The 20,998-nt window shown below is 36.7% G+C and overlaps 1 protein-coding gene across 2 annotated transcripts; it reads right to left on the bottom strand.

The window, feature by feature from the left end:
- Positions 1-10,540: 10,540 nt before the first annotated feature.
- On the bottom strand, positions 10,541-19,920 carry LOC147021057 (uncharacterized). 2 transcript variants are annotated; one of them, XR_015061314.1, is made up of 3 exons: positions 18,275-19,920; positions 12,724-12,924; positions 10,541-12,626 (listed from the first exon to the last, which is right to left on the bottom strand). XR_015061314.1 is itself a non-coding variant. In XM_085893633.1 (3 exons), exons 1-3 carry the CDS (start codon positions 13,110-13,112, stop codon positions 12,408-12,410), a joined length of 513 nt encoding a protein of 170 aa, XP_085749759.1. In that variant the 5' UTR covers positions 13,113-14,397; the 3' UTR covers positions 10,541-12,407. The 2 variants fall into 2 exon arrangements, 1 of the variants encoding a protein (XP_085749759.1); XM_085893633.1 differs by lacking the exon at positions 18,275-19,920 and adding an exon at positions 13,020-14,397.
- Between the last annotated feature and the right edge of the window lie 1,078 nt (positions 19,921-20,998).

Here is a 20,998-nt window from a genome sequence, read left to right as displayed (position 1 = left end):
TTTCTCCAACAGATGATTTAATATAATAACAGAAACCACAAGGAATATGTTTTTGATATTTATTTGGATGTGATTCTTTTGGATAAGGAGAAGCAGGATTTATCTTTTTTGGGATATATTCAAAATCAGCATATATCACAAATGGGTGCATGATAGATTTATTTTAATCTTTAAAAGAAATCTTTTCACCAGGTTTCGGCATTGTAATTACAGCTGATTTATGATTACTACAATATTTTGAATGTTGTTCTCATCATTCTTTTGTATGAAATGAATTAAGACATCGCTTGCAAGGATATATTTTGTTTGCTGTTCTGAATACCTGAGAAGAGATTAATCTTGATAAATTATTGATGTATGTATAATGTGAATTCTTTCCAACACTAAAATATAAAAGATCAATGTGTGTTCCTTCATTTTTATAGTTGTTTAAAATTTTTAATATTTGAACTTTGTTTGTATCCATTATTCCAGATACATTAATAGAAATATTATTCTTGTTCTCAAATTTAGGAATATCTGTTCGTGGCATTGGGAATTTAAAATCTTTAATGTCCAAGGTATTCTCATATTTCATATATTGTTTTACTCTTTCTGAATTACAATTTGCTGGATGTAAGTGAGCAAGAACAGACCAGAGAAAACATTTATTATCATTGTTCTGAATATTAACAACTGCCTTCTATAGTTTTATTTCTTTTGGTAATTCAATATAAGAAGAAGCTTCAAGAGGGTTTGATTTTAGAATGTGTATATCAAAAAAGATGATTTTTTTAAAATATGAAATCCACTTCCTACCACTGTATTATCAACATCCTCCTCTTGTCTTGATAGTTCTTCATAAACCCCACTATTCAAAAAATCTTGAAATTATGTTATAAAAATGAAGATCTGTTCTCATATAAGGAGTTTGTTCTTCATCTTGTCTTTTCATATTCATTTTCACTCCCATATAAAACTTCAAAGTTTTCATTTCTTTTAATGTCTTTCTAATAACTTTTTCAACATCAGGTTTCACTATTTCAATTGATTCAGCTATTGATGATGGACCGGGTTCTCCATATTGAAAAATCCTTATTTTTATGTGCCCTTTAAATGCCCCATCAGTGTTTTCAATATAATAGTCTCCCTTTACTTTAAACTCATTTTTCTTCTGTTTTTGTGATTGAAGATGTCTACAATAACTACTCTTCAAAACATCCTTTGAGTAGATATCACAATGTTTTCTTTCCAACTCAAGAGGAGATATTTGATGAAATAGATTAAATGTGTGTTTGTTGATTCGAAGGCGTTTTTTATAATGTTCATATTCGTGATTACAAACATCGCAGTACGTTGTATTCACCGTATTGTTACAATAAAACGTGGCTCAAACTAAAATTTTCTTGATGAAAATTTCGTTTAATTTATAGGTGAATCTGTGCTTAAAACCATTTTATCCTCCAACTTTTTTCACTTCATAAATACAATGTTTCAAGACACAAAAGACAAGTTTCAATCCACCTCTTCATTTGTAAAAGATACTGAGAAATATGTCAAGAATGTAAAATTGAACAAAGATAAATATAACAACTATTGGATAAAAACAATTATGGTGGATACGATGAGTTCTTCAATTTCCTTCAGTGGAAAGGCTTTTAGTATACCTGGAAGAACATCAATTAAAGTATCTCTAACAAAAGTTTCTCCTCTCCTTCTGGTAATATATACAAAACTAGCTGTTAGCTGTTAGCTAGCTAGTCAAAAAAAGCAATGAAACAAGAAAAAGTATCAAAAAACAAAAACCTTATGGATGAAGCTTTAGAAAGAAAAGATAAGACCATCTGTAATATGCAAGGAGAAATTTATATTTTTTTCAACAACCCTAAAGATGTAAATCCTGATGAAATAAAGGATGTTAATATATCAGGTGAAATGACATTTCGTTCAATAGTCGTTCAGGATCATTTTAAAATTACCTTTAATATAAAAAATGTTGTCGTTGAATCTGGAAATGAAAAAAGTAGATAGATATCGATGGTAATATTATTAAATATGAGTCAATATGCAACTGAAAGTATCGATGAATTTCAGTTTAAGTAAAGTTTTACTTTATAAATATGCTAGACTTTCCTGATTCTCCAGATGACAAATTTGAGAATTGTCCTGCGTGTGAAAGATGGGGATTAAACACAGAGTCAAAAGCCAAAAACAATGTCAATTCTGTGATTATCTTCTAATAAATGATAATAAAAAATTTAAAAAGGAAAATAATTCTTTTAGATTTACACCAAAAATGAATTACTTCACAAGATTGATTGGAGAAATGAATGTAAAGTATGAGGGTGATAACACACCTTTCCTTACAAGGGAAGAAAACGAACGTATTCGAGAAATGTTCAAAGGATTGTTGTTACATATTATTCATGGATGTGATTTTCAGGGAAATATCAACACAAGATATTGCATAAATAAAATCATGGATTATCTTGAAATTAAACCTCAACTGAGGATAAAATATAGAGTTTCTAAAAAAGCCAATAATAAATTAAATAACCTGTTTTCCAAATATATAAATGAATGATTTTTTTACCCATTTGGGAAAACAAGATAAAATTTAACAATCATAAAAATCTTCCAAATTCATTAAGATGTCTCATAGTTGGGTCAAGCGGATGTGGAAAAACGTGCTTACTTTTGAAGATGCTCCTGACTCCCAACATTTTAGATTATGATAATTTAATAATTTTCACAAAGTCGAGTTTTCAACCAGAGTATCAACTACTCTCAGAAGGTTTTCATGCTGGTCTTCAAAAAGAAGATCAAATCGGTATATTTAAACTTCAAAAAAAACCTTAATGATTATAACATTGAAGATATAATTCAACTATTTTGTGATACACAGAGATGTAAAAAGAAATCAAAACCGATAACTTGAATTCTTAGTGATAATACGGATGATATACCGTCTCCCCAAGGTTTGGATAAATCAAAAAATAACCTCGTTATCTTTGATGATTGTGTTAATGAGAGAAACCAAACGGTATTGGACAGCAACGACACAAGAGGGAGACATTCTTCTTGAAATTGTATTTATCTTACTCAATTCTACTTTCAACTTCCTCGTTGTTCCATCAGAAACAATGCTAATACTTTTATTTTATTCAAGTTAAATTCAATGGATATAAATAATTTTTGGAGAGATAATTGTTCTACATTATGTAATAAAAAGGAATTTGGGGATTACATGAATCACACGACTAATAAATATAAATATGTTGTTGTGAAACAAGATGAGATATTAAGGGATATATTTTTGTTTTATAAACAATTTCATCTATAAATGACAACTATTATTATAAATCTTGTGGGTAAATCTGCTTCTCGAAAAAAATTTCATAAATCAAGGTTCTTGTGTAGTACAAATGAGAATATTGTAAATTTACTTAAAAAACACTCTGTGATATGCATTGTATCAACAACAACGAGAGCAAATGGACCTGGAGAAGTAACAGGTGAAGATTATCACTATATTTCAGTGGAGGAACATATGCGATTGAGGAATGAAGGTCAAATATTTAAGGAGGTTTCTCTTGGTACAACAAAATATTCACATTGTAAGAGTGAGTTAAGGAAACTAAAATCTGATGGTCTTGGGATATTAAAAACTAATCCAGAAGGAACGAGACAAATTATTAAACATCTGAGCGGAGTGAAGATTTTATCATTCGGTTTTGATGTTGATGAAGAAACTCAACGCAAATGTATGAAAAGCAGAGATGCAAGTATGAGTGAAGAAGAAATTACAACTCGTATTAATGTTAACAAAGAATTTGATGAAATATTTAAAGAAAAGGATTTATTTGAACACATCTACTTGGATGATGAAGAAAAGGAAAATTTCCCTGTTGATCTTTACAATTCATTAAATGATATGTTCCAATAAATAAATGGATGCAAAAGAAAGAGCAAGAAGATTTAAGGAACATCAAGAGTTGGTTTCAAAAGTTGTAAAACAACAGGAAGACATAAAGAAGAAACGCAGACAGACACTAACGGGTGAAGAAGCATTTGAAAGAAAACAAGATAAAAAAATTTTAACCACTTTTAAAAACTTCCCAATAAAATAACTAACTTCAATAACTTCAAATGTTAAAAGATTTTGATCAAATGACGGAGGAAGAATTAGAGCATTTAGGAGAATTAGAATATGATCATGAAGGTTTATTTCAACAACTGGAAGAGATTAATCGACCCCCTGCTTATATTGTGAATGCTCTTCAAAACAATGATTATTCAGCGGATTCAAAAACCAAAGCAGGACTCATTCCAACAGAACAACCAGCAATATTTCATCTTGTTCAAGAAAAGGTGTTGATATTTAATGATGAATTAAGGTTCTTGGGTTCTGCTCAACCCCCTGTTAAACTAACTCCGAGATTAATGTTTCCTCTCACAACAGATGGAAGACAAGGTTCAACTGTGAGGGATGAATCAAAGTATATTGATAAACCATTGGATGTGAAAAATAATGATGATAGAGTATATATTGATCTGATGAACACTCTTAATTATAGGGTGAGTATTTCTGGTAAAAGTAGAAAAAATGAGAAGGAGAAACACATTATTCAGGCTTTAAGTATCCTTGATTCAGGTATTAGTGTTCTTCCAAATGACCCATCACAATTAGTTCATAGACTGTTATTGTTGTTCGGTAGTAGGAAGGCTGGAAATAGCAATTGTTTTAATGAAGCATCAGCCATTTTAGACCAGTTGATGAACATGAAAATAATTAATCAATCTCAATATAAAGACATTTTATCTCATATTAAATAAGATGAGAAGCACAATCCTGAGTTTTAATTTCACAACAAGCGACCACGCATCTTCATCCCCGTACCGACTACAACTTGACCCAACAAAAGAATATGAGGCATCTTTATTGTCCATGGAAACTTATAATACCTTATTTCATATAACCGATAAAAATGACAAGTTTAGTTCTCATCCCGGAAGTGGATACAAAACGATAACAGTCTCACCCGGAGCATATGAGATTTCTCAAATATCTTCCGAAATTGCTCGTCTTATGAAAGAACAGGGTGATGAACCAAAAAATATTGTTATAGACATTCAAAAACACACTTCAAAATCAACGATTAAACTTAAAAATAACTACAAGGTTGATTTCACAATTGATAATTCATTTAGAGAGTTATTGGGTTTCTCCTCAAAAAAGATTGAAACTAATGGGACGTTTTACAGTGATAATGTCATTCAAATATCCTCAGGAATAAACTCGGTATTAATTTACTGTGATTTGATTGATGGTGCTTATCATGATGGAATAAAAACAAATACAATATTTTTATTCAGTGCATTCTCAACCCCAATTGGTTATAAATTCAATATGGAACCCAAAAATTTGGTTTATCTCCCTGTGTCAGGAAAAAACATACACAGAGTAAATTTTAGGATAACCGACCAAGATAATTGTATGATTTCTTTTAATGGGGAAGTTCTATCCATCAGAATTCACCTACGTGAAGTTTTCCAATAAATAAATACGATGGTTATTGTGAGGAAACACGAGTTGGGAAAATGTAAAATAATTACAGGGGAAGGGATGTTCCTTTCCCCATACTACAAGGGTGAAGGTATGTATCTTGGTGGAGGATACTATAAACCTAAGAGACAAAGGGGTGTTGGACATCAATTTAGAGATGGGATAATTGATACTCTAATGGGTTCAACTGTTCTTCAACATAAAGACCTAATTGGTTCAACTGCTTCTGCTGTGAGAAATGTAGCAGGTGCTGTAAAGAGCATAAAAGATGCCCAGAAGGAATCTCATAAATTACAAGCAATTAAAGAAATTAAGAAAGGCAAAACTCAGTTTTCCCCCCAAGAACGAAAGAAAATAATTCAAATACTTGGGTCAGGGTTTCAAAAGTTTTAACATCTTTTTTCCAAAATAAATACAAGTATGAAAGCAATTGATAGTATCTATGATTTGGATGATACCATTATCATCTCAAACTCCACTAAAAAAGAAGATTACTTCAAGGTAAATGCAATAACTGGAACAGACTGGAATGCAAATGGTACAAAAAGTTTTGAAATAAATAATCAACAAACCTATTTGAATCTATCCGAAAGTTTCTTGTTGTGTAAATTTAAATTCACTCAGGCTGGGAATAACACATAACTGGGGCTGTCGAAGGTTTTATTTCTGATATGTCAACGGGAACAACCACAGACCCTGGATATACTCAAAGGAAAGGAGCGTATAATGATGATACAAAAGCAGTTAATAGTTTAACTGTGGCAGTTCCTCTTCAAGGTATATTTGGATTCTGTGATCATGATAAAGATCTGTATGGTCTTAAAATTAGATTTCAACTACAAAGGAATGATCATGAAAATAGATTACTTTTTGGTGTTGCTCGTGCTTTTGGTGATCAGAATAAATTTGTAATTGAGGAAATGAGTTGATATATTAGTGAATATACTCCGAATCTTAAAACAGAAGAGATGTTGAATAGAAGACTTAACTCAAAGAAACCACTCAGTGTATCATACCTCAAAAGAAGATGTCAACACGTTAAACTCAACCAAACCACTTACACGTGGAATTGGGTGTTCTGGAAGGAAAGCCACGATATCTGTGGATCATTTTTAAAAAGCCAGATGGTGATACTGCGACTGATAAGAATAATGCATTGAGTAATAATGCTAAGGTGAAATAACTTCACGTTTCTCTAGATGGAACATTTTATCCACGAGATAGATTGGAAATTAATTGGGATAAAAAAAGGTTTTGCTGAAGCATACAAGTCTTACCAAAAGGTGTGTGAAAGTAATGGAAATAAAGAACCTATTTTGGATATGACAGCATTTAAAAGTTTGCATAGAATCTATGCGTTTGATCTGAGCGCTCAAAAGGAAACTATAAAGTGTAATCGAGTGGATACTTCCCTATACATTGAAAGAGGAGAGAGTGAAGAAGTTGATCCATATTGTTTGCTTTTGGAAGAAACAGAATTGCAGATTAATACAGATAATGGTGTTATGATTAGTCTCACATAATTTTTTGTGAAATAAATGAGTGGCAAAGTACCAACTGGGGTATATGTTAATCAAATCAATCTTCTTAAACTATCATCTTGTGTTCAAAATCAAAAGCCTTGTACGATTAACGTTAATACAATTCAGAGAAAAGGAGCAGTAAGAATTGATGTTTTGCTCACAAGAGAACAGGTTAAAATCTTGAACGATACTGGCTCACTTAAAATTAAAATGACAAAACCAATGTTGAAAAAATATTCAATAAGAGAGACGAGTGGAGGATTTCTCCCATTTCTAATTCCTTTATTTGCTGGTTTAAGTGCGGTTGGAGCATTGACGAGTGGTATTTCAACAGCGGTGAAAACTGCCAACAAAAGGAAGGCTCAACTCCAGGCTCAAAAAGAATTGGAAAGACATAACAAAGAGTTGGAGAAACAAATTAGTGGAAGTGGTGTAATTGTAGATTTTGCTGAAAAACTTGAAGGTCTGCCAGATAAAGCGAGATTGTTAGTTGGAGATATGCTTTCTTCTATCGCACAAGCAAGTGTAAAATTAACTAAAAGAGGTGATGGATTATATCTTTCTTATAAATAAATGAGCATTGCTGAGTGGTTTTAAGAATTTGGAAAGAATACATCAAATTTACAACTTGTCAAATATTGTAAGAAATTAAAAATTCATAATGTGGTTATTTGTATGAGAGATGAATTAACAAATGTGCCAAAACATACAAAGAATATTATTATGAACTTCGAAGATAATTACGGGAACAGTTCTCATTGGGTTTGTATTTTTAATAGTCAAGACAAATATTATTTTGATAGTTTTGGTCTTCCACCACCTGTTGAAGTCATAAAATTCTTACAGAATGGTGTTTATCAAACATTTCAAGTCCAAGAATTAAATTCCAAGTGTTGTGCTCAATTATGTCTATATGTGTTATTTCAAATCAGCAAAAATAAAAATTTTTATGACATTATTTTTAATCTAATATAAATGACATGTTGGTAAAGATGGTTCTATCTTTGGTGTATCCCAAGAACTGGATATTGATTTATCAAATTATTACACAAAGGCACAGGCTGAACGACATAAATATAATATAACCAAAAATATTAATCTGAAAAATGCTCATAAATTAAAAAATTATCCAAGCCCGACTGATGCGAATGACTTGGTGAGATTAAGCGATTTATCACAATATATATCCTCAAATAAAACGGTTGTGTATTCCAATGATACAGAAGTGTTGATTTTATCTCCAGGTCATCCAGAATTCACAGTTCCAATTAAAATAAATTTTTATAAAGAAGGGCGTATCGTTTGCATGAGAATAGAACAATGGGGGTATGATATGAATGATTTAGAGTATAATTGGTCATTTAAAATTGACCTAGAAGACCTGGAACAATTAAATCAGTTTCGTAAGGAAGAATATTATCCACTTGGTTTTGAGAATGAGTTTTGTGGAGCCACGATTCGTAAACAACAAATAAAATAATTTAATAAGGGTAAATATAATAATGGTTTTGCCCTAGTTTATATCATGAAAACAGAAAAAACAGGATTATATGTAATAAGTAAGGAAATACAAAATTATTTAACTATGGGAAGATGGGGAGGTGTTTCGTGCCATAATATTATTCTAACATATATTTCTAATACATAAATGACAGCAAGAAGGCTTCAAGAAAATTATCATTTCTGTGTCCAAGCATACCTTCAAGAAAAGGGTATTCGGTATTTTAATAAATATGTTCTACAACAAAAGAATGAGGTATTTTCAATAAAAGATTGGCATTATGCTGATGTTGATAACCCAACAACTTTAGATTTAATTAGAATGTTAAATAATGAAAAAAATTATGAAGTTAAGAAAAGGTAAGGCTCTTTTAGAAATTCAAAATAAATTTTATTGGTTTCCTGTTGTAAAAAAATTATTTTGGATACAGGAATAACAAGAAATCCTGATGAATATATGTATGATATTCTATGGGGTGTAAACGATTCAAGGATAGTAAGGGCCGAGGAAGGAGTTGAAGAGAGAGAAGAGGAGGAAAAGGAGAAGATCGAGAAGGAGAGGGAGAAGAAAGAGAAGGAGGAAAGAGAGAAGAGAGAGACCGAGGAGAGGGAGAAGAAAGAGAAGGAGAGGGAGAAGAAAGAGAAGGAGAGGGAGGAGAAGGAGGAAAGAGCGAGACGAAATAAATATCAAAATATGGAATCCGGTGAGATTAAAAAAAGATTGGTGGTATTACAGAAAATAACTCAACCCACTGAGGAGGAAAACAAAGAATTGACAAGTCTATTTGCAATACTTTTGACAAGACTATTGACATCGACAAGATATTCATTTTAATTCACGTTTTTCATTTTTTTTTCTTAAATAAATGGAGGAGAGAGTGACGGCATTTCTAAGGATTCTTTATGTTTTAAAAATTAAGATTCAAATGAGCATGTTGGAAACTAAAAAGGTTTTTGCACTCTGCAGGAATTTTTCTCATAAATAAATGAGTTTTTGTCTCAAATGTAAAAAGAAAACTAATACTAAAAATATTTCATATATTAAAAGTAAAAATAACAGGGTTATAGAAAAAGGTATATGTTCGGTGTGTGGTTCAAAAAAAAAAATCAATTTATCTCCAAACACAAACTCGGAGGAGATATACAAAAGTTTTTATCAGGAAGTAAATTTACAACTACTGGAATACCAGGGGAATTACATCTACCAGGGTATTCTTTCTGTGGTCCAGGCACAAACTTGGACAAAACATTAGATGAGGCAGACAATCCTAAATCATGGAGTAAACCCATCAATAAATTTGATGAAATACGCATGAGACACGATATTGATTATGGGAATACCACAACTTTGGAAGAAAAGCATGAAGCCGATAGAGATATGTATAATTTGTCTCTGATACAAAATCCAACCTTGAGAGAAAAAGTTGATCGGTTCATTGTGAAGAAGATGATCAGTGCTAAATTGAAACTTGGACTTGGAAATTCAAAAAACGTATAGGCTCTAATGATGTCATTAAGACTGAAGAGCAATTAGCTGATGAATGACATAAACCAATATTCACAAAGTTTCGTAGAAGGAAGGTTTATTCCAAGGAAGTTGATTATATCTGGTCCGCTGATTTGATTGAACTCAATAATGATAAGGGGTACAAGTATTCTTTAACCGTTATTGATTTGAGGAGTAGATACGCATGGGTTGTCCCTTTAAAAAACAAAACAGGTAATACTCTTATGTTAGCCTTTCAATGGATATTTAATAAAAGTAAGAGAAAACCTAAAAAATTGTGGACTGATGAGGATAGAGAGTTTTATAACAAGTCATTTATGAATTTTCTAAAAAATAACAGTATTACATTATACAGTACCTTTAATGAAGGGAAGGCAGTTGTTGTTGAACCTTTTAATCGTATCTCAAAAGAGAGACTATATAAAAAATTCACAGAATTCGGTTCACAACAATGGTTATCTTTTATTCAGGATATTGTAGATCAGTATAATGACACGATTCACACGTCAACGAATATGAAACCATCAGAAACATTTACAAAATCAAAATATGAAAAAGAGATTAATATCAGAAAACCTAAGTTCAAAGTTGGTGATATCGTCAGAATATATAGGTGGAAATCTCATTTTGAAAAAGGTTATATTAAACGATGGACGAACGAACTTTTTAAAATTGTTTATGTAATAGATACGGTTCCTTGGACTTAGAAGATATAGGATTTAGAAGGGGAAGAGATTTTAGGTTCATTTTATTCACAGGAATTACAAAAGACAAAACTAAGCGGATAATACCCATGGGAGCAATGGGTTGGTCCTTCACTCCCTCCTACTATACACTATTGTGGACACTCGAGGGTCAAGTACGATGTGTATAACAGTATATAATGTGTGTGAAGGGGGACGTTCTTAGATCTGTGAACCCCAAACACAGAATCCTCAATTAAATAGTCAAGGCTTAAATTTTGTTTGTTGGTGTGTGTGTATACAATGGGAGCAATGGGTTGGCGCTTCAGTCCCTCCTACTATACACCGTTGTGGACACTCGAGGGCCAAGTCCGAGGTGTATAACAGTATATAATGTGTGTGAAGGGGGACGTTCTTAGATCTGTGAACCCTAAACACAGAATCCTCAACTGAATAGTCAAGGCTTAGCTTTTGTTTGTTGGTGTGTGTGTGTGTGTGTGTGTGTGTGTGTGTGTGTGTGTGTGTGTGTGTGTGTGTGTGTGTGTGTGTGTGTGTGTGTGTGTGTGTCCCAACCCTCACATTGAAAATCTTAACCCCAACCCCCCAACCCTCGCCCAACACAATGTCTTTTTCAAAATGAGATTTCCACCTCTATATATATATATATATATATTTATATATTTATTTATTTTTTCTCTTCTTCCAATTCTGTCTTTTAAGGCTTTCAGGTTTGATGATGTAGAAAGGGGAAGTAAGCCTGCACTTTCTTCCCAGAACTAACAATATATGTTTTTTATGTTTTTTTCTCTTCTTCCAATTCTGTCTTTTAAGGCTTTCAGGTTTGATGACGTAGAAAGGGGGAGTAAGAACTTTCTTGATAGGTTTAGATCCCAAAGAGTGGTAGCATTTCAAGTCTCCAAAACAAACCCAACTTTCCAAGTCACCAAGGTATAACCACATTCCTGTTGAGTTTCCAAGATACGTATCACATTGTGAGTTATCAAGCCAGAACCCACATTTCAAGTCTCCAAAAATATAACCATCTATCCAAGACTCCAAGGTAGAATTACAATTTCCAGAAATATAGTGGGTTTCGGTGATAGATCTCACATAGTAGAACTGTGGTTCATCAAGGAAAACTCCATTTTTCCAATTTTTATGGATTTCAGTGATAGATCTCACATAGTATAACTGTGGATCATCAAGGAAATCTCCATTTTTCCAATTTTGATGGGTTTCAGTGATAGATCTCACATAGTAAAACTGTGGATCATCAAGGAAATATCCATTTTTCCAATTTTGATGGGTTTCAGTGATAGATCTCACGTAGTACAACTGTGGATCATCAAGGAAATCTCCATTTTTCCAATTTTTATGGGTTTCAGTGATAGATCTCACATAGTAAAACTGTGGATCATCAAGGAAATATCCATTTTTCCAATTTTGATGGGTTTCAGTGATAGATCTCACGTAGTACAACTGTGGATCATCAAGGAAATCTCCATTTTTCCAATTTTTATGGGTTTCAGTGATATATCTCACATAGTATAACTGTGGATCATCAAGGAAATCTCCATTTTTCAAAATGTCTGAAAATTGTGAGTCTCCAAGGTAAAACTTGTATTCTGGCTCATCAAGGTAGAACTTGTTCAGGGGGTATTGTCTTGATAACTCACAATGAGTACTATTGTTGCAAAACTCTTTTTCAGGACTTTGCTGGTCTCCAAGGTATAACTCTTTGGTTGGATCATCAAGGACGAACTCATTCTGTGGTCTTGGTCGCTCATAAGGTCTTCAAACAAGCCAACAATTTCGCCCCAAGTTGTAGCAAAATCAGTATTTTCATTTCGTATTTCAGATACAATTTCCTGTGAGAGAAAATAATAATGTATTAATCAAGTGATTTAATTATAAAATGAGTCGATGCTTCAATCAAAGTTTGAAAATAGGAAAATAAAATCTGACCTCAACAGATAAGAGGTTTGAATCCAGTTCATCAATTTGAAGGTTTAGTTCCATACAAGTAGTCAATCTCCAAGGAACCCCAAAGTCATCCCACTCAAGCTCTCGCTCGTTCTGTGGGTCTTGGTCGCTCACAAGGTCTTCAACCAAGCCAAGAATTTCGCCCAAAGTTGTGGCAAAATCGGTATTTTCAGATACAATTTCCTGCGAGAGAAAATAATAATGTATTAATTAAGTTATTTAATTATTAAATAAGTCGATGCTTAAATCAAACTGAAAATAGGGAAATAAAATCTTACATCAATGGATAAGAGGTTTGAATCCAGTTCATAAACTTGAAGGTTTAGTTCCATACAAGTCGGAGAGTTCCAGGCAAGCACACAGCACACCATTGCCAGCAAAAAAATGTTTAAAATGGAGCCTGGGCTTGAGGCTTTTATAGGGAAAGACTGGTGGGTGTGGTTTCCTTTGGAAATTCCCTGGGCAAGCCCAGGCAAGCCTTCGTTGGGAAATTTTTCAAAACCATAACATTCCAGAATTTTCCAGTGATTTCTTTGTGAGTCAGAGATGAACTGGAAATGATGCAAGAGAAGGCGGGGCTTACCAAAAGTGGGCGGGGCTTACGGAATACCTCATAAAAAGTGGGCGGGGCTTAGTAAAAGTGGGCGTGGCTTATGGAACTCCTCGTGAAAAGTGGGCGGGGCTTAGGTGAAAGTGGGCGGGGCATAGTAAAAGTGGGCGGGGCATACTAAAAGTGGGCGGGGTTGTGAAAATAACTCATGAAAAGTGGGCGGGGCTTAGCAAAAGTGGGCGGGGCTATAAATATTCATTCAAAGTGGGCGTGGCTTAACAAAAAAGAAACTGTGGCTCAGGAGGTGGTCAAACAAGAGCATTAAGAGAAGTTTATCATTTCGTAATGGCACAAAAGGGATATCTTAAAAAAATATAAAGATTCAAATGTTTTATTTAAAAATTTTTAGATGGGGATTATTGTGCAAAGAAAATTAAACTATTGAAGGAATTTGAGAATGAACAAATCTTTATAGGTTCAATGAGTGAGCCAAACAATATGCATTGGTTATTTGAAAAAGTGTCCCGAGGCTTGGATATTTCAGATATTTCTTTAGAATCACCTTTAACAAATCACATTACTACTTCACTACTTGAACAAATCTTTATCTTATTGCATTGGTTATTTGAAAAAAGTGTCCCAAGGTTAAAAGGGGAGACAAATAAATATACCTTGGGATAAAAAGGGGGTTTACTTTTTAGGGAAAAAAAATATGAATCGCTGAAAATCCCCCATTCATTTACATGGGGAAAAGTGAGCCAGAATCAGTATATTCACCCTACTTATGATAAATGCTTATGATTGCCTTTCATGTTCTATTCCAAGCTATCCATATCTAAAATAAATTCAAGCTATTGACATCTTTGGAATTCATACTGTCAACTAATAGGACTGGTGATGATGATTTTGATAGTCAAGTGAAGGGGGTATGGGACAATGTTGGGCAATCCATTGGGGGTCTGGAATCATCAAAAGGTTAAGAACCCCTGGTGTAGCAGATGCAGGCACTGGTGGGATGCTGTGGGTATAAGCAGTTATGGGGTGCAGCGGGTGCAGGTAGTGGTGGAGGTGCAGAAATCGAAATTGGTCGACATGAGATCTGGGAGACAGTTTGTGTGGGTGATGAGATAATTAAATATGTCGATTCTTCATTCTGCAGGAAGAATCGTAGACACTGAATCCTGTGCAGTTTTGAAGGAGCGGGAGTTTGGGACATTGAAGGAAGGGTAAACAATATTTATCGTTTCATGGCAGGAAGAAGTTGGTTGTGGTACACCTCGGTGCCAATGATGGAGGGAAAGTTTACTGAGAGGTTTTGAAAAATTGATACAGGAAATTGGGTAACCGACTGAAAGCAAAGGGTTGTGAGGTAATGTTTTCTGGGATTCTCCCAAGATTAGGAAACAATATAGAAATTATGAGCAAAGCAATAGACGTCAACCAATGGCTGGAAGAATGGTGAAGGAAGGTAGATTTTATATTGAAGAAGCAGTGGGAATCATTTAGGGGACAAAGGGAGTGTTTCCGGAATGATGGCCGTTTATTAAATTGAAAGGGGGCAGCAAGGTTTGCAGTGGGAATTGAGGAAGGAATTCAGGCTTCTTTTTTAGTTCACAGGAAGGTGGGGAAGGAATTGAGGAAGGAACGGATGATATAATTGTGATGAGTCAGGTCAGGCAAGAAAATAGAATTTCAGAAATGGAAAAGTTCAATACATTCTATAACGATGCCAGAAATTTAAATAATAAGATGGAAGCGCTTGAAACCAAAGTGGATAGCGAGGAGTACGATAGAGTTACAGTGAGTGACTGATAGCTCTGTTTTTCAGGCTCCGGGTGTAAGGAAGGAAGAGGAGGAAGGAGAACATGTATAATTCAAAAGGACATGTGGTATGGGAAGAGTATTGATTATGGGGGATTTTAACTTGCCAGGGATAGATTGGGTCCAAGAACAGGGAAAGGGAAGAGTAGATGAGGATTTCCATGTTTTAGTCCAGGATTGCTTTTTAACCCAGTTTGTTGATAAGCCCACGAGGGGGGAGTCCAGTGTTCGACCTCCTTAAAAGTAACGATCCCAACATGGTGGAGGATGTGGAGGTTGGGGAACATTTCAGAGCAAGTGACCATAACATTGTGTGCAAAAATTATGTAGAGGGTTAGAACTCAGGATAGTGGCATAAGGCTATTAGATTTCAGGAAGGCAAACTTTTAGGGTGAGGAGAGAATTGGGTGATGTAGCTTGGGAGACTCAAACAACAGGACAATCAGCATTCGGGAAATGGGAAACCTTAAAGGATGAATGTGTTGAGTGCAGAGTAAATACATTCCAATGAGGTGTAAAACGAGAAGCTGAAAGAGACCAGGGTGGTTGAGCAGTGAGATAAGGAACGTGATTAAGGAGAAGCAGAATGTATTTATTCGGTTTAAAATAACAGGACTGGAGTTAGATTTATATCACAATCTAACTAAACAGAGGAGAGTTAAGAAAATAAGTCGGCACGCCAAAAGAGAGTATGAGAACGACATGGCTAAGAATATTAAACATAACAGCAAGGTTTTCTTTCAGTTTATCAGGGGAAAAGAACAGATTAGGATCACTGTGGGCCCATTGAGGAAGAGCACCAGGAGAGTGGTTGGTGATGAAGGCGAGATGGCAGGCTTATTAAACAGGTATATTTCTTCAACTTTTACACAAGAACAGTCAGGAGAATTGCCAATAGCTGAGCATCAAGGAGGTGAGGAAGGGCTTTTACAGAAGATCCAGGTTAGAGTGGAGGAAGTAAAGGAACAACTAGGTAATCTAAGAGAAGATAAGGAAGATAAGGTCCAGATAGTATACAACTGAGAGTATTGATGGAGGTGGCTGAGCAGGTAAGCGAGATGTTAACGGATATTTTCAATGGTTCCCTGGAGTCAGGACAAGTGCCGGAGGATTGGAGAGTGGGAAATTTCACACCATGATTTAAGAAAGATCCAGAGAAGAATTGGGAAGCTATCCACCTCTGGTAGTTTGACCACTTTTAGGGAAGGTGTTGGTTGCAGTTGTGGGGAAGGTGTTGGAGACATTAATTAAGGACCAGATGAGGAACCATTTAAACAATACAAACCAATTAAAGGTTGTCAGCATGGGTTTTTCCAAAGGTAGTTCCTGTTTAATAAATCTTTTCGAGTTCTAAGAAGCAGTATGATTGGGTGGATGAGGGAAAGGCAGTGGATTTCATAAATCTAGACTATAAGAAGGCATTTCATAAGGTAACACTTTTTTGATTCATGGAAGGTCGCAAAGAGTAGCTGTGAGTGAGAGGATGTCTTGTTGGGAGGATGTAAGTAGTGGGGTACCTCAGGGATCAGTACTCGGACCATTACTATTCATTATTTACATCAACAATTTGGAAATTGGGGTGAAGAGTAAGCTTTCCACATTTGCAGATGAAACAAAGCTTGGAGGTAAGATGAATAGCAGAGGGGCTGGTGATCAGATTCAGGAAAGTCTTGATATTTGCAGAGATTGGGCAAAAGATTGGCAGATGAAATTTCACCTGAACAAGTGTAAGGTGTTGGGGATGGGAAAGAACAATGAAAATAGAGATTACAGGATGTAAGGGGTAATTTTGGAGCGTGTCACACAGAAGGATCTGGGGGTGGGAAGAGATATGGGAAGTGAGCAGGCAGCACAGTGCCTGGTCGCTATCGGAAAAGCAAAGAGGGTTTTAGGTTGTATTCAGAGGGGGATCATTTATCTATCAAAAGAGGTGGTGTTGGCATTGTACAGGAATTTAGTGAGGGCCACATCTCGAATATCGTGTGCTGTTTTGGTCACAATTCAGGAAGGACATAGATACCATGGAGAGGGTTCAGTGCAGGGCTACTCGATTGATTCCAGTCCAAGATAGACTCAGCTATGAGGAGTGGTTGAAGGACACAGGGCTTTATCCACTGGAAAGAAGGTGGTTACGAGGAGATATGCTCAATATGTTTTAGATAATGAAAGGAAGAGATAAAATAAGTGAAGATAAATTATTCAACAGAGTAGACAGGGAGAGGACCAGTGACCACAGCTTGAGAGTAAAAAAAAAAAATAGTTAAAATGGTTGTAAGACAGGGGAGTTTTACTCAGAGAGTAGTTTATGCATAGAATGGCCTCCCTGGAAAGGTCCTGGCAGCAGAAACAGGAGATAACTTTAAATTAGAATTAGATAGGTACCTGGAAGTTTTGGAGATAGAGGTGTTCAGGGATGTTGAGAAGACGTTTCGGTCGTTTGAACATTGATGGGTGATTGTGTGCATGTGTACGGAGTACTGTTGGTGTGGCCTTGTGAAGGGAGGTTGTGTGGTTGTTGATGTCTGTGTTTTAACCAAGCCCACGTCCCCTCCTCTGAGGGGAAGAAAATAAAGAAGAAAAATTGAAAAAATACAAAAACTACAAAAAAAACCCAAAAACGGATTCATGAATTTAAAACGTTTTCTTGCATTTTCTTCCTTTGATCTTGTGTTTATAAATTAGTGTGGTGTTCGAGCAGGCATGATGGGCTGAATGGCCTCCATCTGTTTCTGATTTCCTTGTATATGAAGTGATTCTTCACCATTGAGAGATTTGGACAAAAATGAAATTGGACTGCATTGGCATGATATATAAACAAAGACAATTGTGTCCAAGAGCTGCATCCTAAAGGTTTTGTCTTCACCAGAAGAACAAGAAGAGGAAGAAGAATTAAAAAACAAAACAACACTAGAACTGCCACTTTATAACTGCTGGCAGTGATGACCGGGTACCCAGACGTCCGCCTTTCATACAACGTGAGACTTAAAAGATAGTCGCAAAGTTTTGCGTCCATAGGATAAGTGGTTCCAGAGAAAACAATATTTAATATTGTTCTTGAATCCAACATGGCTGCCAAACCATGTGACCTATCAATTAGAAATTAACAAACTTATATTCACTACTCGTGTGCAATACGTATGTAAAGTTTCCCCTTGATCTTACCGGCCATTCTGGAGAAGATGTTTGAAGGTTTCAGGGTAAATTCAACATGGCCGCCAAACCATGTGACCGGCCATTCTGGAGAAGATCTGACCGGCCGTTCTGGAGAAGATGTTTGAAGGTTTCAGGGTAAATTCAACATAGCCACCAAACCATGTGACATATCAATTAGAAATTAACAAACTTGTGAAAGGATGTCTTGGGGAAAGTGTATGTGAATTTTTGCCTCAATCTGTCCAGCCGTTCTGGAGAAGATTTTTTTAATTTATTAATTTCCAACCCAAGATGGCTTTCGAACTATATGACGTATAACATCATTAATCTACATCCTGCCTCCAATCCTGTAGTGGAATACGTGTGAAGTTTCATGTTAATCGGATAAGGTGCGTTTTTCTATCCAAGATGGTCGCCAAACCCTGTGACTTGTGACATCATAATTTTTTTACGATGAATGCAGACATCATGGTGGATGATAGTTGCAAATTTTCGCTTCGATACGTTACGTGATTCCAGAGAAAACATTATTTAATATTTTCCTTGAATCCAACATGGCTGCCAAACCATGTAATCGATGACATCATAAATTTATATTCTGCTTCCAATCGTATAGTGGACTACGTTTGTGAAGTTTCGTGTTTATCGGACAAGGTGCGTTTTTCTATCAAAGACGGCTGCCAAAGAATGCAACATATGACGTCGTAATTTTTAGCCGCGTCTCGCGTAGCGAACGCTGGCTCTCGGAGAGGTTGTTCTTCTTGTTCTTCTTTTTACAAAACCTTTAGGACGGGGCCCAGCTCTTTATAGTGTTGTGGTTACCAAATTCGCAAACCACCATTCAGGTCCCTTAGGTGAGATATCTCGGTAAGTATATGTGTAGTTAGGCCCAAACCCGTTGTCTAGTGGGAATACATGTCATTCATGCGTGCTGCGACTCTTCAGGATAGCCGTTTTTCTTTTACTATCTTTATTTTGGACCAACCGCCATTGTTACCACCACCAACCACAACATCAACCACCCACCGCGGCGCCGCTTCACGTCACACCTCGCAACCGTCGCATCGCCACCGTTCTTGCGCCGCTTGTGGGTACCGGTGTTGGACTCGTGCAGGGCGCGCGCCGAACAGCGTGTACAAAACCACGGATTTTCCGCTCCAAAAACGGATCAAAAACGACACACGCCCACTTTTGTTCCGTCCAATCGGTGAGCGAGGGGCGATTTGGCCCCGCCTCCAGGGCGTTGGAGGGCGGTCGCTATATGCAAATTCATGGATCAAAATGCATTCACGCCCACTTTTTCTCGGGCCAATGGGGAGCGAGGTGAAAGGTCGAAGGCAGGGGGTCAAAGGCGAAGCCACGGGGCTTATATAAGGGTCGTGTGCGTTGTTGTTGTGTGTGCGTTGGAAGGAGTTCGCAGGAGGAAGAGTTCGGAGTTGAAGTCGGAGCGAAGAGGACGGAGCTGTGGAGAGGCGGCGGCGGCGAGGGCAGATGAGGGGGTGCTCGCGTCGGTGCCGGGAGCTGCACACCAGGGAGGCCGACGGCGCGACCTGGTCGGGGTGGAGACGCTCGTCGCGGGACCCGAGACAGAGTAAAAATCCTCCTTTCCCCGAGCATCAGCAACCCCCTCCTGTTTCCCCCCCGCGCTGAGATAGTGCGACCAAGGGGGCCCCCTTCCCACCCCCTACCAGACACTGTCCGCGAGGCCCGCGGAGTTGAGGCACCATCGCCGCTCCGCGTCTCATCACCAGACGGGTAGGCCCGACCCGGTCTCGGCCTCAGGCCCGCCTCATCCTTGAGGGTGTTCTTTTTCTTGGTTTTGGGTATGTGTTGTCGGCGCCGTCTGTGAAGTAGAATTGTATAAGTGTTGCCGTGTGCTCGGTAGTCGGTATTAGCTCTGCATTGTGTCTTCGCTTTTACATTTGCTTTTTGTGTAAAATTGCATTGTGTTTCTTTTCCTTCTATGTGCTTTTGGTGGAATTGTATATGTGTGCTTTCCGTTCATCGCGAATAAATGTGCTTTATTATTGAACTGTTCTCCCGCTTCGCTTCGTCTTTTCCTCTATTGAATCCCCATCTTACTTCACGTAAAGGGTTGGTAGTGGGCTGAATACGCCCGATAATTAATCGAACCGTCGAGGCCGACGATAACACCGCTCGGTTATCCCGATAGTACGGAACGGGTCGCTTAAGTGGCCCGTGTCCGAAGTCGACCTGCGGCGAGGTGCGATCGCCCGGTCTACCCTCCGTGTGGGTACTTAGGTAGGTCGAATTTGGCGAGCAACCCTATCCCACGCGGGGGCTGATTGGCTCGATCGCGGTGAGACCGAAAGGTCCACCCGTGACTGGTTCCCGGCGTTAGTCCGAGAGGGTCACGACTGGATTGTCCGTCCGGTGGGCGACGTGCCGCGATTCGAGTTACGTGGCCGTCAGCACGCCGGCGGGCGCGAATCCGTAACAATATACAGGATCCGGATCTCCTTAAATACTAAACACCTGTACACATCCTAGCATTGAGGATTCCTTTTGAGAGCATCTATCATGAACTTTTAAATATATTGGGACATTTGCTTTAAAGTTTCGAAAAGTTCACGTTACTATTTTATGATTATTCCATTTAATGTATTGTAATTTCGTAAATACACTATTTTCTCATCATGCCTCAATGACGGGTCTCGCTATTGGCTCCATCAAGGCACGTGATGAAATATCGGAAGTTGTTGTTGTTGTTGT

Source organism: Eptatretus burgeri, chromosome 8 (assembly GCF_056783735.1).
Source record: "Eptatretus burgeri isolate ZD-2024b chromosome 8, Ebu_testis_v1, whole genome shotgun sequence".
In the NCBI taxonomy this organism is placed as follows: domain Eukaryota; kingdom Metazoa; phylum Chordata; class Myxini; order Myxiniformes; family Myxinidae; genus Eptatretus; species Eptatretus burgeri.
Note: the sequence above shows the minus strand (reverse complement) of the source record. Positions and strands in the feature narration are given on the sequence as shown.

Bases quoted from the DNA above. Each gene is read 5' to 3' on its own strand.
- LOC147021057 (XM_085893633.1), bottom strand. From the start codon at position 13,112: ATGGTGTGCTGTGTGCTTGCCTGGAACTCTCCGACTTGTATGGAACTA. The intron at 12,925-13,019 runs GTAAGATTTTAT...TTTCTCTCGCAG, and splicing joins CAAACCTCTTATCCATTGAT to GAAATTGTATCTGAAAATAC. The intron at 12,627-12,723 runs GTCAGATTTTAT...TTTCTCTCACAG, and splicing joins CAAACCTCTTATCTGTTGAG to GAAATTGTATCTGAAATACG.